This window comes from Pseudophryne corroboree, chromosome 1 (genome assembly GCF_028390025.1).
Source record: "Pseudophryne corroboree isolate aPseCor3 chromosome 1, aPseCor3.hap2, whole genome shotgun sequence".
In the NCBI taxonomy this organism is placed as follows: domain Eukaryota; kingdom Metazoa; phylum Chordata; class Amphibia; order Anura; family Myobatrachidae; genus Pseudophryne; species Pseudophryne corroboree.
In genome coordinates, this window is record NC_086444.1 from 131,325,447 (window position 1) to 131,352,268 (window position 26,822).

General features: G+C 46.3%; 1 protein-coding gene across 9 annotated transcripts in view; it reads left to right on the forward strand.

The window, feature by feature from the left end:
- The window catches only part of KIF2A (kinesin family member 2A), a 321,884-nt gene that overhangs the window by 117,768 nt on the left and 177,294 nt on the right, over window positions 1-26,822 (forward strand). For 4 of the 9 annotated variants that reach the window (XM_063962950.1, XM_063962968.1, XM_063962981.1 and 1 more), the window contains 6 exons: window positions 4,573-4,692; window positions 11,956-12,010; window positions 12,413-12,535; window positions 14,210-14,310; window positions 15,209-15,304; window positions 16,133-16,187. In XM_063962950.1, the coding sequence (XP_063819020.1) occupies window positions 4,573-4,692; window positions 11,956-12,010; window positions 12,413-12,535; window positions 14,210-14,310; window positions 15,209-15,304; window positions 16,133-16,187 (550 nt within the window). The remainder of the gene's footprint in view (window positions 1-4,572; window positions 4,693-11,955; window positions 12,011-12,412; window positions 12,536-14,209; window positions 14,311-15,208; window positions 15,305-16,132; window positions 16,188-26,822) is intronic. The other 5 variants (XM_063962958.1, XM_063963004.1, XM_063962972.1 and 2 more) reach the window with 3 other exon arrangements.

A 26,822-nucleotide genomic window follows, 5' to 3' on the forward strand; every position in this document is an offset into this window, starting at 1 on the left:
TCCTACACGTAGTATCCCAGGTGTACATTGGAAATTCGAGACGTCTCCCCCTCACAAGTTCCTGAAGTCTGCTTTACCAACGTCTCCCTCCGACAGGGAGGCAGTATTGGGAACAATTCACAGGCTGTATTCCCAGCAGGTGATAATCAAAGTACCCCTTCTACAACAAGGGAAGGGGTATTATTCCACACTATATTGTGGTACTGAAGCCAGACGGCTCGGTGAGATCTGAAATATTTGAACACTTACATACAAGCGTTCAAATCAAGATGGAGTCACTCAGAGTAGTGATAGCGAACCAGGAAGAAGGGGACGATATGGTGTCACTGGATATCAGGGACGCTTACCTACATGTCCAAATTTGCCTTCTCACCAAGGGTACCTCAGGTTCGTGGTACAGAACTGTCACTATCAGTTCAGACGCTGCCGTTTGGATTGTCCACGGCACCCCGGGTCTTTACCAAGGTAATGGCCGAAATGATGATTCTTCTTAAAAGAAATATGGACGCTTTCCTGATAAAGGCAAGGTCCAGAGAACAGTTGGAGGTCGGAGTAGCACTATCTTAGGTAGTTCTACGACAGTACGAGTGGATTCTAAATATTCCAAAATCGCAGTTTTTTCCGACGACACGTCTACTGTTCCTAGGGATGATTCTGGACACAGTCCAGAAAAGGATGTTTTCTCCCGGAGAAGAAAGCCAGGGAGTTATCCGAGCTAGTCAGGAACCTCCTAAAACCAGGAAAAGTATCAGTGCATCATTGCACAAGGATCCTGTGAAAAATGGTGGTTTCTTACAAAGCGATCCCATTCGGTAGATTTCACGCAAGAACCTTTCCGTGGGATCTGCTGGAAAAATGGTCCGGATCGCATCTTCAGATGCATCAGCGGATAACCCAGGTCTCCAAGGACATGGGTGTTTCTTCTGCGGTGGCTGCAGAGTGCTCATCTATGAAAGGGCCGCAGATTCGGCATTCAGGACTGGGTCCTGGTGACCACGGATGCCAGCCTGAGTGGCTGGGGAGCAGTCACACAAGGAAAAAATTTCCAGAGAGTGTGATCAAGTCTGGAGACTTCTCTCCACATAAATATACTGGAGCTAAGGGCAATTTACAATGCTCTAAGCTTAGCAAGACCTCTGCTTCAAGGTCAGCCGGTATTGATCCAGTGGGACAACATCACGGCAGTCGCCCACGTAAACAGGGCGGCACAAGAAGCAGGAGGGAAATGGCAGAAACTACAAGGATTCTTCGCTGGGCGAAAAATCATGTGATAACACTCTCAGCAGTGTTCATTCCGGGAGTGGAAAACTGGGAAGCAGACTTCCTCAGCAGGCATGACCTCTACCCGGGAGAGTGGGGACTTCATCGGGAAGTCTTCCACATGATTGTAAACCGTTGGGAAAAACCAAAGGTGGACATGATGGCGTCCCGCCTGAACAAAAAACTAGACAGATATTGCGCCAGGTCAAGGGACCCTCAGGCAATAGCGGTGGACGCTCTGGTAACACTGTGGGTGTACCAGTCAGAGTATGTGTTCCCTCCTATGCCTCTCATACCAAAAGTACTGAGAATCATAAGAGGGAGATGAGTAAGAACGATACTCGTGGTTCCGGATTGGCCAAGAAGGACTTGGTACCCGAAACTTCAAGAGATGTTCACGGAAGACCCGTGGCCTCTACCTTTAAGAAAGGACCTGCTCCAGCAGGGGCCTTGTCTGTTCCAAGACTTACCGCGGCCGCATTTGACGGCATGGCGGTTGAACGCCGGATCCTGAAAGGGCATTCCAGATGAAGTCATCCCTACCCTGGTCGAAGACAGGAAGGATGTAACCGCAAAACATTTTCACCGCATTTGGTGAAGATATGTTGCGTGGTGTGAGGCCAAGAAGGCCCCTACAGAGGAATTCCAACTGGGTCGTTTCCTACATTTCCTGAAAACAGGACTGTCTATGGGCCTAAAATTAGGGTCCATTAAGGTTCAAATTTCGGCCCTGTCGAATTTCTTCCAGAAAGAACTGGCTTTAGTGCCTGACGTTCAGATGTTTGTAAAAGGGGTACTGCATATACAGCCTCATTTTGTGCCCCAGTGGCACCTTGGGATCTCAATGTTGTTTTGAGTTTCCTAAAGTCACATTGGTTTGAACCACTCACCACTGTGGACTTAAAATATCTCACATGGAAGGTGACGATGCTATTAGCCCTGGCTTCAGCCAGGCGTGTGTCAGAATTGGCGGCTTTATCATATATAAAGCCCTTACTTAATTTTTCATTCTGACAGGGCAGAATTGAGGACTCGTCCTCAATTTCTCCTTAAGGTGTTTTCTGTTTTTCACATGAACCAACCTATTGTGGTACCTGCGGGTACTAGGGACTTGGAGGACTCCAAGTTACTTGACGTTGTCAGGGCCCTGAAAAATATGTTTCCAGGACGGCTGGAGTCAGAAAATCTGACTCGCTGTTTAGCCTGTATGCACCCAACAAGATGGGTGCTCCTGCTTCTAAGCAGACGATTGCTCGCTGGATTTGTAATACAATTCAGTTTACACATTCTGTGGCAGGCCTGCCACAGCCAAAATCTGTAAAAGCCCATTCCAAAAGGAAGGGGGCTCATCTTGGGCGACTGCCCGAGGGGTCTCGGCTTTACAACTTTGCCGAGCAGTTACTTGGTCAGGGGCAAACACGTTTGCTAAATTCTACAAATTTGATACCCTGGCTGAGGAGGACATGGAGTCTCTCATTCGGTGCTGCAGGGTCATCCGCGCACTCCCGCCCGTTTGGGAGCTTTGGTATAATCCCCATGGTCCTTACGGAGTCCCCAGCATCCACTAGGACGTCAGAGAAAATAAGATTTTACTTACCGATAAATCTATTTCTCGTAGTCCGTAGTGGATGCTGGGCGCCCATCCCAAGTGCGGATTGTCTGCAATACTTGTACATAGTTATTGTTACAAAAATCGGGTTATTCTTGTTGTGAGCCATCTTGTCAGAGGCTCCTTCGTTGTTCTCATACTGTTAACTGGGTTCAGATCACAGGTTGTACGGTGTAATTGGTGTGGCTGGTATGAGTCTTACCCGGGATTCAATATCCTTCCTTATTATGCACGCTCGTCCGGGCACAGTATCCTAACTGAGGCTTGGAGGAGGGTCATAGGGGGAGGAGCCAGTGCACACCACCTGATCCTAAAGCTTTTATTATTGTGCCCTGTCTCCTGCGGAGCCGCTATATCCCCATGGTCCTTACGGAGTCCCCAGCATCCACTACGGACTACGAGAAATAGATTTATCGGTAAGTAAAATCTTATTTTTCCTATTCTTGCCGCGAAAACTGAGTTTTTAGAGTGGAAAAAATGCGGGCAGTGCATAGCCCAAAAAGAAAAATAACGAACTCCCCCCCCCTCCCCCCCATTGTTTTGCGCCTAAAAAATGTTGGTGTCTAATTAGATACCCCTCTATTTCAAATGTTCACAACAGTTAATGTGTGCCCATAATTAAAATACTTGTCTTCTCACAGGCCTCTTTATGGTTAAATATCGATTGCTAATGTCATTTTTGACAATGTCAACATGGTAAATATAATGTTGACTTTTCTGTTGATGTACACAAAAAAGACTGTCGGCATGGTGACTCTTCACATGGTCAATAAAGTTGTTCACACGTTCAAAGTTGCATTTCATTGGAAGTTAATCACTTTTTTTATTTTTTTTATTTCATATTATTCCTGGCACTTAGAAGTAGTATTGTGTTCAAAATCTTTGAATAAGTAATTTGAAAATACCAGCACAGAGTAAACAAGTAATCTGTCTGTAATGGAAGTCCGATGAATGAACATCAAATGTGTATACTTAGAGATTGTGAGCTGACTTGTGTGTAGCTGTGTCTGTGCATAGGTCACTGTCCTCCACTGAGAGTTTTCTTTATAAGCCCGATTTCACCATAGCTTGGCCGTTCTCACTGCCAGAGCTATAAGTACTTAGCCCAGGGGGGATAGAGGGTGCTTAGAGGACACGAGCAGATGTATTTTAATAGTCTTACAGATGTGAAAGCTGCTTTAGTAAATAACAATCAGGTTCTGCTGATCTTGCTGCTACACCAGAGGACATCTTTATTGGTAGGGTATCTGTGTACTGTAACTTTTCATATTTAAGTTAATGTTTTTGGCAACTTGGCATTTAAACTTGCCCCTGATTTGTACCAACATGTTTATCTGTAAACTGTGTGCATTTTAATAATAAAATAAGTTTTAGTTTATAGTTAAGATTTGTGGGGAAACTTCTGCTGTGCGGCTGGAATAGTCTTAGAGTAGTAGCTTTTATGCCTTGTTCAGCTGTTTTGTATGCAGGACATTGCATGACTTCTTTCAGTAATACGCAGCTATATAGTGATGGGGGTAGGACTGTCCAGCAAAGGTACAGATTGCTTCTTTTATGAATGGTATATTTAGCTGCCTTTATAATTGAGACTATTGTACACATTAAGGTATATGAAAAATGTGAGAGTCTCGCTTTGGCGGTGGAATTGTTTCTTTTTCTTATCTTTTAGAGTACATTAAATGTGTATTTTATTATTTCTCCAGATTGATTTGGAAAGTATATTTTCACTTAATGCTGACCTGGCTCCTGATGAAGAAATTGAACTGGGCCCTGAGATTCCACCTCCTCCTACCCCCACAACAAAAGTGAACAAGGTTGTAAAGGTTAGTTGTGTCTGTCTGTATGGGGTTTGGAAGTCGCATTTCATCTTGTTGTGGATTTTGTGTAGCAGAGGTGAATCTGTCTATGCACAGAGTAATGTGCAGGCAGCTGCTCTGCATCTTGGTAATCCCTGCTCATGATGTCACCTGGGAATCCCTGCAGGAGTTGCAGCCAATCTGGTTTTCCGCAGCTTGTAGATCAGTCACAGTTGTTACTTTTTTTTCACTTAGTATTTGTAGGGTTTTTTCTCTGACGTCCTAGTGGATGCTGGGAACTCCGTAAGGACCATGGGGAATAGCGGCTCCGCAGGAGTCTGGGCACAAAAGTAAAGCTTTAGGACTACCTGGTGTGCACTGGCTCCTCCCCCTATGACCCTCCTCCAAGCCTCAGTTAGATTTTTGTGCCCGACCGAGCAGGGTGCAATCTAGGGGGCTCTCCTGAGCTTCTTAGAAAAAGTTAGTTTTAGGTTACTTATTTTCAGTGAGACCTGCTGGCAACAGGCTCACTGCATCGAGGGACTAAGGGGAGAAGAAGCGAACCTGCCTGCTTGCAGCCAGCTTGGGCTTCTTAGGCTACTGGACACCATTAGCTCCAGAGGGACCGAACACAGGCCCAGCCTCGGAGTCCGGTCCCAGAGCCGCGCCGCCGGCCCCCTTACAGAGCCAGAAGCAAGAAGAGGTCCGGAAAATCGGCGGCAGAAGACATCAGTCTTCAACAAGGTAGCGCACAGCACTGCAGCTGTGCGCCATTGCTCCTCAGGCACACTTCACACTCCGGTCACTGAGGGTGCAGGGCGCTAGGGGGGGGCGCCCTGAGCAGCAATAAAAACACCTTGGCTGGCGCAAATACACCACATATAACCTCCAGGGCTATATGGATGTATTTTAACCCCTGCCAGAATACAGCAAAACGCGGGAGAAAAGTCAGCCGAGAAGGGGGCGGAGCCTATCTCCTCAGCACACAGGCGCCATTTTCCCTCACAGCTCCGCTGAAAGGACGTCTCCCTGACTCTCCCCTGCAGTCCTGCACTACAGAAAAGGGTAAAACAAGAGGGGGGGGGCACTAATTTGGCGCAGTAATCATAAAAACAGCAGCTATAAGGGAAAAACACTCTTTATAGGGTTATCCCAGTATATATATAGCGCTCTGGTGTGTGCTGGCATACTCTCCCTCTGTCTCCCCAAAGGGCTAGTGGGGTCCTGTCCTCTATCAGAGCATTCCCTGTGTGTGTGCAGTGTGTCGGTACGATTGTGTCGACATGTTTGAGGAGGAAAATGATGTGGAGGCGGAGCAATTGCCTGTAATAGAGATGTCACCCCCTAGGGAGTCAACACCTGAGTGGATGGGCTTATGGAAGGAATTACGTGACAGTGTCAGCTCTTTACAAAAGACGGTTGATGACATGAGACAGCCGGCTACTCAGCTTGTGCCTGTCCAGGCGTCTCAAAGGCCATCAGGGGCTCTAAAACGCCCGTTATCTCAGATGGCAGATACAGACGCCGACACGGATACTGACTCCAGTGTCGACGATGAAGAGACGAATGTGACTTCCAGTAGGGCCACACGTTACATGATTGAGGCAATGAAAAATGTTTTACATATTTCTGATAATACAAGTACCACTAAAAAGGGTATTATGTTTGGTGAGAAAAAACTGCCTGTAGTTTTTCCTGCATCTGAGGAATTAAATGAAGTGTGTGATGAAGCGTGGGTTTCCCCCGATAAAAAACTGATAATTCCTAAAAGGTTATTGGCATCATACCCCTTCCCGCCAGAGGATAGGGCACGTTGGGAAACACCCCCTAAGGTGGATAAAGCGCTCACACGCTTGTCAAAACAAGTGGCACTACTGTCTCCTGATACGGCCGCCCTTAAGGAACCTGCTGACAGAAAGCAGGAGAATATCCTAAAATGTATATACACTCACACGGGTGTTATACTGCGACCAGCAATCGCCTCAGCCTGGATGTGCAGTGCTGGGGTGGCTTGGTCGGATTACCTGACTGAGAATATTGATACCCTAGATAGGGACAGTATATTACTGACTATAGAGCATTTAAAAGATGCATTTTTATATATGCGTGATGCACAGAGGGATATTTGCCGACTGGCATCAAGAGTAAGTGCGCTGTCCATCTCTGCCAGAAGAGGGTTATGGACGCGGCAGTGGTCAGGTGATGCGGATTCCAAAAGACATATGGAAGTATTGCCTTATAAAGGGGAGGAGTTATTTGGGGTAGGTCTATCAGACCTGGTGGCCACGGCAACTGCTGGGAAATCCACATTTTTACCCCAGGTAGCCTCTCAACATAAGAAGACGCCGTATTATCAGGCGCAGTCCTTTCGGCCCCAGAAGGGCAAGCGGGCAAAAGGCTCCTCATTTCTGCCCCGTGGCAGAGGGAGAGGAAAAAGGCTGCAGCAAACAGTCAGTTCCCAGGAACAGAAGCCCTCTCCCGCTTCTGCCAAGTCCTCAGCATGACGCTGGGGCTTTACAAGCGGACTCAGGCACGGTGGGGGCCCGTCTCAAGAATTTCAGCGCGCAGTGGGCTCACTCACAAGTGGACCCCTGGATCCTTCAGGTGGTATCTCAGGGGTACAAATTGGAATTCGAGACGTTTCCCCCTCGCCGTTTCCTAAAGTCGGCTTTACCGACGTCTCCCTCCGACAGGGAGGCGGTATTGGAAGCCATTCACAAGCTGTATTCCCAGCAGGTGATAATCAAGGTACCCCTCCTGCAACAGGGAAAGGGGTATTATTCCACGCTGTTTGTGGTACCGAAGCCGGACGGCTCGGTGAGACCTATTTTAAATCTGAAATCCTTGAACACTTACATACAGAGGTTCAGATTCAAGATGGAGTCACTCAGAGCGGTGATTGCGAACCTGGAAGAAGGGGATTATATGGTGTCTCTAGACATCAAGGATGCTTACCTCCATGTCCCAATTTACCCTTCTCACCAAGGGTACCTCAGGTTTGTGGTACAGAACTGTCACTATCAGTTTCATACGCTGCCGTTTGGATTGTCCACGGCACCCCGGGTCTTTACCAAAGTAATGGCCGAAATGATGATACTCCTTCGAAGGAAGGGAGTTTTAATTATCCCTTACTTGGACGATCTCCTGATAAGGGCAAGATCCAGGGAACAGTTGGTAGTCGGGGTAGCACTATCTCAAGTAGTGTTGCGGCAGCACGGTTGGATACTCAATATTCCAAAATCGCAGCTGATCCTGACGACACGTCTTCTATTCCTAGGGATGATCCTGGACACAGTCCAGAAAAAGGTGTTTCTCCCGGAGGAGAAAGCCAGGGAGTTATCCGAGCTAGTCAGAAACCTCCTAAAACCAGGCCAAGTGTCAGTGCATCAATGCACAAGGGTCCTGGGAAAAATGGTGGCTTCCTACGAAGCAATCCCATTCGGCAGATTCCACGCAAGAACTTTCCAGTGGGACCTGCTGGACAAATGGTCCGGATCGCATCTTCAGATGCATCAGCGGATAACCCTGTCACCAAAGACAAGGGTGTCTCTCCTGTGGTGGTTGCAGAGTGCTCATCTTCTAGAGGGCCGCAGATTCGACATTCAGGACTGGGTCCTGGTGACCACGGATGCCAGCCTGCGAGGCTGGGTAGCAGTCACACAGGGAAGAAATTTCCAGGGCTTGTGGTCAAGCCTGGAGACATCACTTCACATAAATATCCTGGAGCTAAGGGCCATTTACAATGCTCTAAGCCTAGCAAGACCTCTGCTTCAAGGTCAGCCGGTGCTGATCCAGTCAGACAACATCACGGCAGTCGCCCACGTAAACAGACAGGGCGGCACAAGAAGCAGGAGGGCAATGGCAGAAGCTGCAAGGATTCTTCGCTGGGCGGAAAATCATGTGATAGCACTGTCAGCAGTGTTCATTCCGGGGGTGGACAACTGGGAAGCAGACTTCCTCAGCAGACATGACCTCCACCCGGGAGAGTGGGGACTTCACCCAGAAGTTTTCCACATGATTGTAATCCGTTTGGAAAAACCAAAGGTGGACATGATGGCGTCCCGCCTCAACAAAAAATTGGACAGGTATTGCGCCAGGTCAAGGGACCCTCAGGCAATAGCTGTGGACGCTCTGGGAACACCGTGGGTGTACCAGTCAGTGTATGTGTTCCCTCCTCTGCCTCTCATACCCAAGGTACTGAGAATTATAAGACGGAGAGGAGTAAGAACTATACTCGTGGCTCCGGATTGGCCAAGAAGGACTTGGTACCCGGAACTTCAAGAGATGCTCACAGAGGACCCGTGGCCTCTGCCTCTAAGAAGGGACCTGCTCCAGCAAGGACCCTGTCTGTTCCAAGACTTACCGCGGCTGCGTTTGACGGCATGGCGGTTGAACGCCGGAACCTGAAGGAAAAAGGCATTCCGGAGGAAGTCATCACTACCCTGATCAAGGCCAGGAAGGATGTGACCGCAAAGCATTATCACCGCATTTGGCGAAAATATGTTGCGTGGTGCGAGGCCAGGAAGGCCCCAACGGAGGAATTTCAACTGGGACGATTCCTGCATTTCCTGCAAACAGGAGTGTCTATGGGCTTAAAATTGGGGTCCATTAAGGTTCAAATTTCGGCCCTGTCGATTTTCTTCCAGAAAGAACTGGCTTCAGTTCCTGAAGTTCAGACGTTTGTCAAGGGGGTGCTGCATATACAGCCTCCTTTTGTGCCTCCAGTGGCACCTTGGGATCTCAATGTAGTTTTGGGGTTCCTCAAATCACATTGGTTTGAACCACTTCAATCTGTGGATTTAAAATATCTCACATGGAAAGTGGTCATGCTGTTGGCCCTGGCTTCGGCCAGGCGCGTGTCAGAATTGGCGGCTTTTTCCTGTAAAAGCCCTTATCTGATTTTCCATTCGGACAGGGCGGAATTGAGGACTCGTCCTCAGTTTCTCCCTAAGGTGGTGTCAGCGTTTCACCTGAACCAGCCTATTGTGGTGCCTGCGGCTACTAGGGACTTGGAGGACTCCAAGTTGCTGGACGTTGTCAGGGCCCTGAAAATATATATTTCCAGGACGGCTGGAGTCAGAAAATCTGACTCGCTGTTTATCCTGTATGCACCCAACAAGCTGGGTGCTCCTGCTTCTAAGCAGACTATTGCTCGTTGGATTTGTAGTACAATTCAGCTCGCACATTCTGTGGCAGGCCTGCCACAGCCAAAATATGTAAAAGCCCATTCCACAAGGAAGGTGGGCTCATCTTGGGCGGCTGCCCGAGGGGTCTCGGCTTTACAACTTTGCCGAGCAGCTACTTGGTCAGGGGCAAACACGTTTGCTAAATTCTACAAATTTGATACCCTGGCTGAGGAGGACCTGGAGTTCTCTCATTCGGTGCTGCAGAGTCATCCGCACTCTCCCGCCCGTTTGGGAGCTTTGGTATAATCCCCATGGTCCTTACGGAGTTCCCAGCATCCACTAGGACGTCAGAGAAAATAAGAATTTACTTACCGATAATTCTATTTCTCGTAGTCCGTAGTGGATGCTGGGCGCCCATCCCAAGTGCGAATTGTCTGCAATACTTGTACATAGTTATTGTTAACTAAATCGGGTTATTGTTGTTGTGAGCCATCTTTCCAGAGGCTCCTCTGTTATCATGCTGTTAACTGGGTTCAGATCACAAGTTGTACGGTGTGATTGGTGTGGCTGGTATGAGTCTTACCCGGGATTCAATATCCTTCCTTATTGTGTACGCTCGTCCGGGCACAGTATCCTAACTGAGGCTTGGAGGAGGGTCATAGGGGGAGGAGCCAGTGCACACCAGGTAGTCCTAAAGCTTTACTTTTGTGCCCAGACTCCTGCGGAGCCGCTATTCCCCATGGTCCTTACGGAGTTCCCAGCATCCACTACGGACTACGAGAAATAGAATTATCGGTAAGTAAATTCTTATTTTTTTTTTAACCTTATTTACATTTCTGTAGATCAAATCAAATGGAATATTTTTCAGAAACTGCAACAAAAAGAAAGCCATATTGATAAGGCCCAGTATATCCTTTTATTATGGATTTTTTCTAGATTTTGTTTTGGGATTTTATGCTTATTTATACAAGCTATATCAATATACTGATCTTTCAAAGTCGAAAGCGTGAGACATCTATCTAGATACAGGTTTAGTCTCCCATATGCAAAATTCCAAATACAGAATTTTTGGACCATGACTGAGATAGTGACGCCTTTGCTTTCTGATGCATCGATGTGCACAGACTTTGATTCATGAACACAATTACGAAAAATATTGTAGAAAACAACCTTCAGGCTGAGTGTATATGAAACATAAATGTTTTCTGTGCTTAGACGTGGGTCCCATCACCAAGATAACTAATGATGGTATGCAAATATTCTACAATACAGAAAAATCCGATAACCAAAATACTTATCATCCCAAACACATTATTTATGTATAATACACACAAACACACGTGTTCTCATTCACCTACAGTTCTTGCACCATATGGCAAAACTTATGTGCTCCAACATGTGTAGCGTTTCCCAGGCGTCTCCCAGAATTATGCGTTTTATTTGTATTGTTGCCGCATATAACATGCACTAGATTAATCCTGTTGTCACAAAGAAATTGGTATCAAAGTTTCAGAATAAGTATAACACTATGTAGTACGAGGCATAGCTCTGATCACACATATCTGGTTGCTGTCTTCTGTCTATTTACCCCGGATTAGTGGCTGTCACGCACAGAAGTGTACCCTTGTATTGTTCTTTTGTCTCATTAGCGATGCAAATAAGATGCATATTTCAAGAAAAAGTCCCTGGATGGATGCTTGGTGCAGCCAAATTGCAAAGACCACGGCGTACTAAATGGGTCTGTTTGGTGTGATTTAAGCAAAGGTATATGTGGACACGTCTGTGTACACACACACACGCCAACCATCAACTGTTTGAGTTGCTGCAGAACCTTAATGGGACTGAGCTATACAGTATTGTAACGCGTTCATGTTTCATATATTCAAATTTAAATGTGAGTTAACTTGTCCTTTCCTTTCCAACCCCACTTAAAATGTAATGTTTACCTTTCTTCTTCCTCTATTACCATATCCATGGGGGTTTCAGCCAGACTCTCTGCAGTTAAGTTAAAGTGGAGTTATAAGCTTTGTGTGGCATGCTGGAGTAAGAATTGTCCCAGCATCAGTGGGGGTGATAGAATTGCAGGCTGACGTGACTCTTCTCCCCCCCGCCCTCCGCTCTGGTTTCTTCTGTTGCATGTCATTTTTGTGTTTTACTTTTATAGAACCGGCGTACTGTAGCCCCAGCCAAGAATGAAACGCCTGCAAGGGACAATAGAGGTAAGGCTTGCCGATCTGTGTGCTACAGAGACCATTGCCCCATCTTCTGCACCCGGATCTTCACTTTTACTGCTTTGTAATGAGGCGGTGAATCAGGATTTCTCTTGTAACTCGTTCTTTTATAGCTATGTATTCGTTTTATTTGCGGCTGTAATGCATTATGGATTTTAATGAAGGATTTAGCCATACACTCTTACTCAGTGTATCTATTTATATTGGATGTATAGTTTGACTATAAAATGAGTTCCTTTAACAGTGATATTAAATCATTTAGGGCTATGATGTTTATACTTGATACAATGACATACAGGAATCTTCTCTTCTGTACTTGTTTTGTATTGCTAGCTGCGATTCTAGTCTGCGTTGCACTTATGGGTCTAATGATGTCCTCTTTCCTTGCAGCAGTGGGTTCAGCCCGGCCACGGCCAAGCCAGCCTCCAGAGCCGCCAGCCTCTGCACAGCAGAATGGTAGTGTTTCAGATATATCTCCAGATCAGCCTGGAAAAAAGGACTTTGGCCCTCCTTGTATGTAACATATGTTTAGGATTGCTTCATATTCTATGTGCACATTTCCGATTCCACGTTTATCAATAGAAATCATGAGCATTCACCTCTGCAGTCTTACATAGTGGTCACTGAGGCATATGAAGCATCTGTAGCTTTTCATTTCTACGAGTGAGTTTCATTACCCATTGTTACAGGAACATGTAGCAGTGAGCTTTCCTCATTACGCTGATTTATTTGCATGTATACATGGGGGTGTCATGACAGCTGTGGATGTACCTTGCATGCGGTCTGTATAATATCCTCACCTAGAGGGGGGAATTCATTTCAACACAATGGACATGGTTTTTCCGTTAAGGAATGGCAAGTTGTGTCTATCTGCAGTGCATAGCAAATGTTGCTCTTCATCCCATAGAAGTGTGCAAGGAAACTTGTGATGCCAGGATGACTGTAATTGGCCGATATGTGCACTACAGCACAGCACGCTGAATTGAGTCCCCCCCTCCCCAATAGCGTGTAATCTTGGCATGTCACTTTTCATAGCATGCGACTTAGTGCTCTTGTTCAATGTGTGAACCCTACTACTATTCAAAAGCTTAGGTTAGTGGTTAGCAGCTACAGGCTGTTAGTGAGGTCACATGCAGGTCTTTTACACTGATAATTACACCAGAGTGGATGAATTGTACTTAGTCTATGTAGCACATCCTAGCCAGCCTTAGGTGAATCTAGTGTTTGAGCGGCATGAACCTTTCATGCTGGCGGTTTGATGTTATGACATCATTGTGGGACTAGTGTTAGATCCTTTACTGGACTCGTGAGTTTCTGAAAATAAAGACCGAATTTCAAATTGATGCTGATTCTTTTTATTTAAAAGAAAACCTATACATTTTTGCTGTGTTTACTGCCTTGAGCAATATGTTGGTAGACTACAACACAGCATCTGCTTATGTTCCACACTAATATAACCGTATTAAAGTTGTGATAAATCCAACCATATCCTTATTTATCTGTCAGATAACTCGGGATAAGTGCTTACATTTAGCTGGGAGGATTTCACAAGGAACAAGGTTTCAGTAGTATAATAGAATTCCGTGCCTTGCCTGTGTGTTTCTGACCTGCATGTAGAATTTTCTGTCATGCTGATCATTTAGACACAAGACCACCTGGTGGTAATATAGCTTAATATCTGTCGCTGGCACTACTGAGACCCAGGATGTTATAGCAGGTTTTTTTTTTTTTTTTTTTTTTAAGGAAAGTGTTAAAGGAAAAGAGGATCATCGTGAATGATATATGAAAGTAAAGTTTAACATTTTAATTAATGGGAGATATTTTTATGACTAACTTAAGTGCAGGATGTATTTGCAAGAAAACCATTTTTATTTTTGCAATGTGTCTGTAATAAGCTTGATCCTTTAAGCAGGTGACGGTGTATATAATGGGGCAGGTGAAGAGGTTATGTAGAGCTTATTACAGGGTGGACAGTTATTCCAGCATTTCATTCTGTTCTTTTCCTAACAGGCCTTTTCTTCTTAATGATATTCTAGTCCTTTTTTTAAATTTAATGTTATGGTAACTTTCCTATTTATATGTATTCATCACTATAGTGTGTACATATTGTAGCTTTCCAGTGCACCACACCTGAGGGTAGATTTTTCTGACATAAGCCCTCTTTTCTCCTCCCCTTCCCCACATAAGCTCGGAGGAAATCTAACTGTGTGAAAGAAGTAGAAAAGTTGCAGGAGAAGCGTGAGAGAAGACGGATACAACAGCAAGAACTGCGAGAGAAGCGAGCGCTGGTGTGTAGTCTAATCTTTATCATAGTAGCCTCCACTATCACTGCTGTGGGCATATTCACTGTGACTTAGTTATTTAACCTCCAATTTGGAATTGCTTCTGATTTTCCTTGCAGTATATATAATGTGTACTGTGCATGGGAAGAAACCTCCAGTGTCCTATAACTTTTGTGTTGCATACTGTTGTAAGGGCTGGCCTTGCTTCCTTAATACATCATTTCTCCTCTGTATTACCTACACCTTAGCGAAGTAGATCTACGCTACAGAACACACAATATCACACATTAAGAGGCATAGATTGGAGATTTCCTGTCTGTCTATCTCTATCACAACTTTCATCTCCAATGTTTCAGGGTTTTTTTTTTTCCAGTATTGGTTTTTATTGATCTTTTTTTTTTTTTTTTTTTTCCCCATACAAAAAGATAGGGATACAGAAAAAAAGAGCAAGAGATAATAAAAACGTTTTTTAAAAAAATAACCATTTACCATAAAGTTATGAGGAGTCAACCAAAGGCAACATTGTTTTGGACTGGAAACAGTTTAGGATTAAGAATTTAAAATGGTCCAGATTGCAGTTTTAGTAATACCCAACTCCATGCAGAAAAGATAAAACTATTTTGTTTTCAAAAGGAAGATAGTTGTGGATTCGGGGTGTATCCACACCTGTAGAATTGATTTGTAAGCTGCTGCAGGGACCACCAAGTGGCAGCCATCTGCCTCCCCTCAAGCTCTTAAGATTTTGTGGGAGAATGCCAAACAGTGCCCATTCTGGAGTTAGTGGCAGGTAGTTTTAGTATTTTTTATCCAAGGCTGAACATTGTTTTCTATAAAATGTGTACTTTGAACTTCTTTTATGTTCTAATGCATTTATTTGACTGTTATTTCATGTGTTTCTTTATAGGATTTTGATGCCACAAATCCAAACTATGAAATAATGTGTATGATAAAAGATTTCAGGGGAAGTTTGGACTACCGGCCTTTAACTACAGCAGATACCGTAAGTTAAAGCCCCCCAGTGGAAGTGTCCGCCTCAGTCTTTTATTACAGATGTGTCCTTATACATCCTGCCTCAATACACTATGCGGCGGGAGATGCCTGGCATGAGTGAGCTGATGGGTCCCGTGCAACTCCATTAGCGTCTGGCGTCTCTTTTGCAGAAAATGCGTCTTATTCATGTCTATGTAAATAGAACGCATGAGCAAATTCTGCTGATTAAAATGATATGTGGCATCTCCTTATTCTGTGTGCGACTATTCCTGTATCTGCGTACCAAATGGTACATTTCAGTGTTTGCTAGGAAACCTCTGTAGCGTGTCATTTCTTATGCAGATACAGCCATGGTTGCACACAGAATATAGGCATGCCAAATATAATTTTAATCAGATTAAACTGCTTGTGCATCCTTTTTTGCATAGCAATGCAAAAAGCCTTATTGCAATGGAAAAAGTTGCACAAAAAGACCCTTGGCGCCACAGAGTCACACCACGGTATTGCGTATCAGGAGGTTAGATGTATGTGGCCCCGTTTACAAATCACTTTTATTTCTCTGTACATCTATCTTAATTTAGAACAGTTTTTTTTTGTTTGTTTTTTTGAAAGTTACTCTAAAATTAAATTGTTTTTAATTTCACTTCTGCAAGTATATATTGGACTAGTTTGTGATTTTATTTGTATTGGTCATCTGAAAGAAATTTTAAGTTTTATGAGAGTATTTGTACTTTAATATTAAGCTTTCAACTTGGATTTGAGGATGTTTAAATGTTTTTGTACTGTGGGAACTGCAAATGTCATACCTAAAGACGTACATCCCTTTTGTTTACTACAGATTGATGAGCATCGGATATGTGTATGTGTTAGAAAACGTCCACTAAATAAGAAAGGTAATGACCATTGTAAATTAGATGAATTATTAGTTTGATATAGACTCTTAACGACATCCTGCTAGAATTTGCTGCATTTTACCTAGATGCACTTAAGTGTCCTCCTTTGATGGCGGCAGTGCGGTGCGTCCTGTAATGCCGCCACTAGAACCTGGCTGACCGCATATGTGCTCTGTTGTCCATGGGAACTATTTTACTTTAATTTTACAAATATTTTGAATGCAGGAATTTCGCATTGATGTTGCCATGGACTCCCAGTGATGTCAGTGTGACTATTTCCTCTGTAAGGAGCTGGCCATAGTCACAGAGGAGCGATCCAGGTCTCGGCAGCTATAGGTCACTGGTATAGGTGATCTAACTTTACTTAGGAGAGAGATATGGATCAGGTCCTCTAATAAAATATTGTAAAATGGTTTTTAAAGAATAAAATAAATGGTCCTTGCCTCCTACCAAAATCTTTCCCATTCAGAATTCTGTGTTGTGCCAATGTACAGTGGTGGTCAAATTATATGAGGAGAGAGTTTGTTTTTTGCTGTTTTGTTTACTAAAAAATACATTTCATTATATTAATGAATGACCATTCTTAGCTGCAGTTACTGGTATTATACTATATAGCATTGGCAGAATGGTTGTGTCTATGTTCCCTTCGTTGTCAAGACTAGGAAGTGACGGAACGAGAGGGCAGAGGAGAACTTCTGCCCTTACAGCACCTAAATGTCCATTCTCCGTTCGTTTGAGGTTATTTTGTTTTATCTATGCATCGTTGGACCCTCATGGGCTCACTTTGCTCGCCATGCTTTGGGCTCGGGGTCTTGCTTTGCTCACCACAGGTTACTGTTCTAAATAGTTTGTGATGTCTACCCAGGGGCTTATGGGAAAGGTCCTCTCCACGAAGGGTAACTAGACATAACATTGGCAGAATACTTTTTTCACAAATATTTCTTCTTTCATCAATATGAAAATACTGTTTTTCTCTAACGTCCTAGTGGATGCTGGGGACTCCGTCAGGACCATGGGGATTAGCGGCTCCGCAGGAGACAGGGCACAAAAAGTAAGCTTTTAGGATCACATGGTGTGTACTGGCTCCTCCCCCTATGACCCTCCTCCAAGCCTCAGTTAGGTTTTTGTGCCCGTCCGAGCAGGGTGCAATCTAGGTGGCTCTCTTAAAGAGTTGCTTAGAAAAAGTTTTTAGGTTCTTTATTTTCAGTGAGTCCTGCTGGCAACAGGCTCACTGCATCGAGGGACTTAGGGGAGAGAAGTGAACTCACCTGCGTGCAGGATGGATTGGCTTCTTAGGCTACTGGACACCATTAGCTCCAGAGGGAGTCGGAACACAGGTCTCGCCCTGGGGTTCGTCCCGGAGCCGCGCCGCCGACCCCCCTTGCAGATGCTGAAGATCGAAGAGGTCCGGAACCAGGCGGCAGAAGACTTTCAGTCTTCATCAGGTAGCGCACAGCACTGCAGCTGTGCGCCATTGTTGTCAGCACACTTCACACAGCGGTCACGGAGGGAGCAGGGCGCGGGGGGGGGGCGCCCTGGGCAGCAATGTATAATACCTGTATGGCGAAAAATACATCACATATAGCCCTTGAGGCTATATGGATGTATTTAACCCCTGCCAGATATCACAAACTCCGGAGAAGAAGCCCGCCGAAAAGGGGGCGGGGCCTATTCTCCTCAGCACACAGCGCCATTTTCCCTCACAGAAATGCTGGTGGGAAGGCTCCCATGCTCTCCCCTGCACTGCACTACAGAAACAGGGTTAAAACAGAGAGGGGGGGCACTGATTTGGCGATATGAATATATATTAAATGCTATAAGGGAGGAACACTTATATAAAGGTTGTCCCTATATAATTATAGCGTTTTGGTGTGTGCTGGCAAACTCTCCCTCTGTCTCCCCAAAGGGCTAGTGGGTCCTGTCCTCTATCAGAGCATTCCCTATGTGTGTGCTGTATGTCGGTACGTGTGTGTCGACATGTATGAGGAAAATGTTGGTGAGGAGGCGGAGCAAATTGCCTGTAATGGTGATGTCACTCTCTAGGGAGTCGACACCGGAATGGATGGCTTATTTATGGAATTACGTGATAATGTCAACACGCTGCAAGCCGGTTGACGACATGAGACGGCCGGCGAACAAATTAGTACCTGCCCAGGCGTCTCAAACACTGTCAGGGGCTGTAAAACGCCCATTTACCTCAGTCGGTCGACACAGACCCAGACACGGACACTGATTTCAGTGTCGACGGTGAAGAAACAAACGTATTTTCCTTTAGGGCCACACGTTAAGGGCAATGAAGGAGGTGTTACATATTTCTGATACTACAAGTACCACAAAAAAGGGTATTATGTGGGATGTGAAAAAACTACCTGTAGTTTTTCCTGAATCAGATAAATTAAATGAAGTGTGTGATGATGCGTGGGTTTCCCCCGATAGAAAATTATTGGCGGTATACCCTTTCCCGCCAGAAGTTAGGGCACGTTGGGAAACACCCCTTAGGGTGGATAAGGCGCTCACATGCTTATCAGAACAAGTGGCGGTACCATCTACAGATAGGGCCGTACTTAAGGAGCCAGCTGATAGGAGGCTGGAAAATATCCTAAAAAGTATACACACACATGCTGGTGTTATACTGCGACCAGCGATCGCCTCAGCCTGGATGTGCAGAGCTGAGGTGGCTTGGTCGGATTCCCTGACTAAAAATATTGATACCCTTGACAGGGACAGTATTTTATTGACTATAGAGCATTTAAAGGATGCATTTCTATATATGCGAGATGCGCAGAGGGATATTTGCACTCTGGCATCAAGAGTAAATGCGATGTCCATATCTGCAAGAAGATGTTTATGGACACGACAGTGGTCAGGTGATGCAGATTCCAAACGGCACAAAGATGTATTGCCGTATAAAGGGGAGGAGTTATTTGGGGTCGGTCCATGGGACCTGGTGGTCACGGCAACTGCTGGAAAATCCACCGTTTTTTACCCTAAGTCACATCTCTGCAGAAAAAGACACCGTCTTTTCAGCCTCAGTCCTTTCGTCCCTATAAGAGTCATATCTGCCCAGGGATAGAGGAAAGGGAAGAAGACTGCAGCAGGCAGCCCATTCCCAGGAACAGAAGCCCTCCAACGCTTCTCCCAAGTTCTCAGCATGACGCTGGGACCGTACAGGACCCCTGGATCCTACAAGTAGTATCCAAGGGGTACAGATTGGAATGTCGAGACGTTTCCCCCTCGCAGGTTCCTGTAGTCTGCTGTACCAATGTCTCCCTCCGACAGGGAGGCAGTATTGAAAACAATTCACAAGCTGTATTCCCAGCAGGTGATAATCAAAGTACCCCTCCTACAACAAGGAAAGGGGTATTATTCCACACTGTATGGTGGTACTGAAGCCAGAAGGCTAGGTGAGACCTATTCTAAATCTGAAATATTTGAACACTTACAAAAGTTCAAATCCAGATGGAGTCACTCAGAGCAGTGATAGCGAACCGGGAAGAAGGGGACTATATGGTGTCCCGGGACATCAGGGATGCTTACCTCCATGTCCCAAAAATTTGCCTTTCTAACCGAGGGTACCTCAGGTTCGTGGTACAGAACTGTCACTATCAGTTTCAGACGATGCCGTTGGATTGTCCAAGGCACCCCGGGTCCTTACCAAGGTAATGACCGAAATGAGGATTCGTCTTCAAAGAAAATGGACGACTTCCTGATAAGAACAAGGTCCAGAGAACAGTTGGAGGTCGGAGTAGCACTATCTCAAGTAGTTCTACGACAACACGGGTGGATTCTAAATATTCCAAAACCGCAGTTGTTCCGACGACATGTCTGCTGGTCCTAGGGATGATTCTGGACACAGTCCAGAAAAAGGTGTTTCTCCCAGAGGAGAAAGCCAGGGAGTTATCCGAGCTAATCGGGATCCTCCTAAAACCAGGAAAAGTGTCAGTGCATCATTGCACAAGAGTCCTGGTAAAAATGGTGGCTTATTACGAAGCGATTCCATTCGGCAGATTTCACGCAAGAACTCTTCAGTGGGATCTGCTGGACAAATGGTCCGGATCGCATCTTCAGATGCATCAGCGGATAACCCTATATCCAAGGACAAGGGTGTCTCTCCTGTGGTGATTACAGAGTGCTCATCTTCTAGAGGGCCGCAGATTCGGCATTCAGGATTGGGTGCTGGTGACCACGGAGGCCAGCCTGAGAGGCTGGAGAGCAGTCACACAGGGAAAAAATTTCCAGGGAGTGTGATCAAGTCTGGAGAATTCTCTCCACATAAATATACTGGAGCTAAGAGCAAATTTATAATGCTCTAAACTTAGCAAGACCTCTGCTTCAAGGTCAGCCGGTATTGATCCAGTGGGATAACATCACGGCAGTCGCCCACGTAAACAGAAAGGGCGGCACAAGAAGCAGGAGGGCAGTGGCAAAACTGCAAGGATTTTTCGCTGGGCGGAAAATCATGTGATAGCACTGTCAGCAGTGTTCATTCCGGGAGTGGACGACTGGGAAGCAGACTTCCTCAGCAGGCACGACCTCCACCCGTGAGAGTGGGAACTTCATCGGGAAGTTTTCCGCATGATTGTGAACCGTTGGGAAAGACCAAAGGTGGACATGATGACATCCCGCCCGAACAAAAAACGGGACAGGTATTGCGCCAGGTCACGAGACCTTCAGGCGATAGCTGTGGATGTCCTGGTAACACCGCGGGTGTAACAGTCGGTGTATGTGTTCCCTCCTCTGCTTCTCATAACCAAGGTATTGAGAATTATAAGACGTAGAGGAGTAAGAACTATACTCGTGGCTCCGGATTGGCCAAGAGGGACTTGGTACCCGGAATTTCAAGAGATGCTCACAGAGGACTAATGGCCTCGGGAGCTAAGAAGGGACTTGCTTCAGCAAGTACCATGTCTGTTCCAAGACTTACCGCGGCTGCGTTTGACGGCATGGCGTTTGAACGCCAGATCCTAAGGGAAAAGGCATTCCGGAAGAGGTCATACCTACCCTGGTCAAAGCCAGGAAGGAGGTGACCGCACAACGTTATCACCACATGTGGTGAAAATATGTTGCGTGGGTGAGGCCAGGAAGGCCCCACGAAGAAATTTCAACTAGGTCGATTTCTGCACTTCCTGCAAACAGGAGTGTCTATGAGCCTCAAATTGGGGTCCATTAAGATTCAAGTTTCGGCCCTGTAGATTTTCTTCCAGAAAGAATTGGCTTCAGTTCCTGAAGTCCAGACATTTGTCAAGGGAGTATTGCATATACAGCCCCTTTTGTGCCTCCAGTGGCACCGTGGGATCTCAACGTAGTGTTGGGATTCCTCAAATCATATTGGTTTGAACCGCTCAAATCTGTGGATTTGAAATATCTCACATGGAAAGTGACCATGCTGTTGGCCCTGGCCTCGGCCAGGCGAGTGTTAGAATTGGCGGCTTTGTCTTACAAAAGCCCATATTTGATTTTCCATTCGGACAGGGCAGAACTGCGGACTCGTCCCCAGTTTCTTCCTAAGGTGGTGTCAGCGTTTCACCTGAAACAACCTATTGTGGTGCCTGCGGCTACTAGGGACTTGGAGGACTCCAAGTTGCTAGACGTTGTCAGGGCCCTGAATATATATATATATATATATATATATATATATATATATATATATATATATAATTCCAGGACGGCTGGAGTCAGAAAGTCTGACTTGCTGTTTATATTGTATGCACCCAAAAAGCTGGGTGCTCCTGCTTCTAAGCAGACTATTGCTCGTTGGATTTGTAGTACAATTCAGCTTGCACATTCTGTGGCAGGCCTGCCACAGCCAAAATCTGTAAATGCCCATTCCACAAGGAAGGTGGGCTCATCTTGGGCGGCTGCCCGAGGGGTCTCGGCTTTACAACTTTGCCGAGCAGCTACGTGGTCAGGGGGGAACACGTTTGTAAAATTCTACAAATTTGATACCCTGGCTGAGGAGGACCTGGAGTTCTCTCATTCGGTGCTGCAGAGTCATCCGCACTCTCCCGCCCGTTTGGGAGCTTTGGTATAATCCCCATGGTCCTGACGGAGTCCCCAGCATCCACTAGGACGTTAGAGAAAATAAGATTTTACTTACCGATAAATCTATTTCTCATAGTCCGTAGTGGATGCTGGGCGCCCATCCCAAGTGCGGATTGTCTGCATTACTTGTACATAATTATTGTTACAAAAATCGGGTTATTATTGTTGTGGGCTATCTTTTCAGAGGCTCCTTCGTTGTTATCATACTGTTAACTGGGTTCAAATCACAAGTTGTACGGTGTGATTGGTGTGGCTGGTATGAGTCTTACCCGGGATTCAAGATCCTTCCTTATTGTGTACGCTCGTCCGGGCACAGTACCTAACTGAGGCTTGGAGGAGGGTCATAGGGGGAGGAGCCAGTACACACCATGTGATCCTAAAAGCTTACTTTTTGTGCCCTGTCTCCTGCGGAGCCGCTAATCCCCATGGTCCTGACGGAGTCCCCAGCATCCACTACGGACTATGAGAAATAGATTTATCGGTAAGTAAAATCTTATTTATTCCTTGTTTGAACAGTCCGTTATTTCAAGCCTTAACATTGTTATATACTGTATCTTATAAGTTGTTAGTGCTTTTTAAATACTTCTTACAATCAGTTTAAAATTTGAGTAGACATTTTGATTATGGTCAGGAGGATGGATAAAGCATCTCGTTATGAATACCTAAATCTCAAGCTGTGTAAATTTCTTGTTTCTCTTACGTCCTAGAGGATGCTGGGGTACCATGGGGTATAGATGGGTCCACCAGGAGCCATTGGCACTTTAAGAGTTTGAGAGTGTGGACTGGCTCCTCCCTCCATGGCCCTCCTACCAGACTCGGCTTAGAAAATGTGCCCGGAGGAGCCGGTCACATCTAGGGGAGCTCTCCAGAGTTTCTCTAGTAAAGTTTATTTTTAGAGTTTATTATTTTACAGGGAGGCTGCTGGCAACAGTCTCCCTGCTTCGTGGGACTAAGGGATGGAGTAGTGTCCGCCCTGCGGGGTCTGAGCCACGATCTCCGCTGACAGGACACTGAGCTTCAGAGGGGATAGATTGTTCCCCGCCACAGGGGATCGCTCACCCCAGCAGCATGCTGCCACCCCCTTAAAAAACCGAAGATCAGTGGCGAGTGAGTCACCGACCCCCCTAGCAAGCGGGGGGCCGGTGTGAAGATGGCGGCATCAGGGTAGGAGCGCAGTATTAACTGCGCTCCGGAGTCTCAGCGGTACATAGTGTGGCGCTGTGAGGGGTGCCCTGTGCCAGCGCCTACACCCTACACTGGTTACACAGCCAGTCGGGGTCCTGGGATCTAAGCCAGCAAGTTTCTCCTCAGGCCAGTATAATCCTATGAAGATCAAGAAGATAGCGCCATTAAGGGGGCGCAGCTTCTCCTCAGAGCGGACCCAACAGCGTTCAGCATTTTCCTGCCTGCACAACGCTGTCAGTGAAGAGCAAGTCCCTCCACAGCAACTCCAGCTATCTCTTACGGTACCAGGGGTTGTAGAAGGGGGGGGGGGGGGGCTGCAAAAATACTGTGTAACCTATTAAGGTGCACAGTCAGCGCTGATAGGTGGTCTCCCTTTATATTAAAAGCGCTGTGTGTGGGTTGGCTACAATCTCTGTGTCTCTCTTGCCATTCTTGGGGGTAAAACTCTGTCCTCCCCTGTGTGCGTGTGGAGTGTCTGTGGTCTCCATTAAGCAATGTCAGGGACTCTGTCTTATGCTGCAGAGGATATGTCCTCTCAGGATGATCCCATTCCATGTAATCAGGGTTGCACTGGTTTATTTGAAATCTATCAAATCTATGATTTCTCAGATTTCAAATAGGTTTCCACAAAATGAATCTGCAACTCAGGCTTTACAGAACTCTATGGCAGTCTGGCCCAGTTCTGGTACATCAGGGCTCCCTGCTGTATATTCACATAAACGTGTTCTTGCACAGATCATGCACGATGATACCGATATTAATTCTGATACTGCATACGGTGACGGGGATGTGTTGCGGGGGACAGCATCTCTTGCTAAAGGGGTGCAGTTGATGATAGAGGCTATTAGGGATGTGCTGAATACTACTGATACAACACCCGAGCAGGTTGAGGAGGCTTACTTCACTGAAAATAAGAAAGCTTCGCTAACATTCCCTGTGTCAAAGGAATTAGATGCTATATTTGAAAAGGCTTGGGAAAACCCGGATAAAAAATTCAAGATACCCAAAAGGTTCCTGCTGGCGTTTCCTTTCCCAGTAGAGGATAGAAAAAAAATGGGAAAACCCGCCTATTGTTGTTACGTCAGTATCCAGACTCTCAAAAAGGGTGGTTTTACCTGTTCCAGGATTTACCGCCTTGAAAGAGTTGGCTGATTATAAAATTGATAATACGCTCAAATCCATGTACACGGCTTCAGGGACAATACTATGCCCCACTATTGCCAGGGCTTGGATTGCCAAAGCTATAGTAAAGTGGTCAGGCACGTTACTTGAGGACTTGGATACTATGGAAAAATGTGATGTTGAATTGTTTTTACGTAACATTCAGGATTTGGCAGGATTTCTGGTAGAATTTATGAAAGACCTGGGTTCCATGGCTGCGGGAATTTCCTCCATGTCAATATCAGCTCATCGAGGACTGTGGTTGTGCCAGTGGTCTGCCGATGCGGAATCTAGAAGAAGTGTGGAGACCCTACCATACACAGGTGAGGCTCTCTTTGGGAAAGCGTTAGATGCGTGGATCTCTACGGCTGGTAAGTCACCCTTTCTTCCCTCAGCTACACCTGCTCCGAAGAAACTCTTTTCTTCAGTTACATCACAGCCCTTTCGGTCTACCAAGCCCAGTAAGGCCAAATCGTCCAACACCTTCTCTCGGGGAGGTCGGCCCAAGTCCAACAAACCTGCGGCTGCAGGTTCCCAGGAACAGAAACATGATTCAGGTACACCAAAGTCCTCCGCATGACAGTGGACTGCACGCCCCGGAAGTGGGGCCGGTGGGAGCGAGACTCAGACATTTCAGTCATGTCTGGGTGTCCTCCGGCCTGGACCCCTGGGTACAAGATATTGTGTCCCAGGGGTTCAGGCTGGAATTTACAAATCTCCCTCCTCACCGATTTTTCAGATCAGGCTTGCCAGTTCTGCTGGCGGACAGGACTGTCCTGCAAGAAGCCGTCCAGAAGTTGGTGGAGGCACAGGTCATTGTGCCAGTACCACCTCATATGCAAAACAAAGGTTACTATTCGAACCTTTTCGTGGTGCCGAAACCGGATGGTTTGGTCAGGCCCATTCTGAACTTAAAATCAATAAACCCTTTCTGAGGGAGTTCAAAATGGAGTCTCTAAGGGCAGTGTTATCGGGTCTGGAGGAGCGGGAATTCCTAGTATGCCTGGATATCAAGGATGCGTACTCCCACATTCCGATTTGGCTGCTGCATCTTCGATTTGCACTGTTGGACTGTCACTTTCAGTTCCAGGCCCTCCCATTCGGCCTCTCCACAGCACCGAGGGTATTCACCAAGGTGATGGCGGAAATGATGATTCTCCTCCGCAGACGGGGGGTGAACATAATTCCGTATCTGGACGATCTGCTGATAAAGGCATCATCCAAGGAGAAGCTGTTACGGTCCATAGCACTCTTGACCCAGCTTTTCAGGGAACATGGTTGGATCCAGAATCTTCCAAAATCTCATTTGGAACCAACCAGGAGGTTGTCCTTTCTGGGAATGATCCTCGACACGGAGGTACAGAGGGTTTTTCTCCCATAGGAAAAGGCGTTGGTGATTCAAACGATGGTCCGGGATGTCTTGAAGCCAGCCCGGGTGTCAGTTCCTCAGTGCATTCGCCTTCTGGGGAAGATGGTGACCTCTTACGAGGCTCTGCAGTACGGGAGGTTTCACGCTCGGTCCTTCCAACTGGATCTCCTGGACAAGTGGTCGGGATTCCATCTATACATGCACAAGAGAATACGTCTGTCGCCAAAGGCCAGGATTTCACTCCTCTGGTGGCTACAATTACCTCACCTTCTGGAGGGCAGCAGGTTCGGGATACAGGACTGGATCCTTTTAACCACGGATGCAAGTCTCCGGGGCTGGGGCACAGTCACTCAAAGGGTAAACTTCCAAGGAAGGTGGTCAAGTCTGGAAGCCGGCCTGCCGATAATCATTCTGGAACTAAGAGCTGTCTACAACGGTATTCTCCAAGCGGGCCAAGTGCAGTCGGACAATGCGACAACAGTGGCTTACATAAACCGACAGGGCAGAACGAAGAGCAGAGCTGTAATGGCAGAGGTAACAAGAATCATCCTCTGGTCAGAAAAGCACGCGTTGGCGCTGTCAGCAATCCTCATTCCGGGAGTAGGCAACTGGAAAGTGGACTTTCTCAGCAGACACGATCTCCATCCAGGGGAGCGGGGTCTCCATCCGGAGGTGTTCAAGGAGGTAACAGATCTTCGGTGCATACCCCAGAATGACATGATGGCCTCTCATCTCAACAAGAAGCTTCGGCAGTATTGTTCCAGGTCGAGGGACCCGCAAGCAGTGGCGGTGGACGCCCTAGTGACTCCGTGGGTGTTCCAGTCAGTGTACTTGTTTCCTCCGCTTCCACTCATCCCAAGAGTTCTAAAGCTCATAAG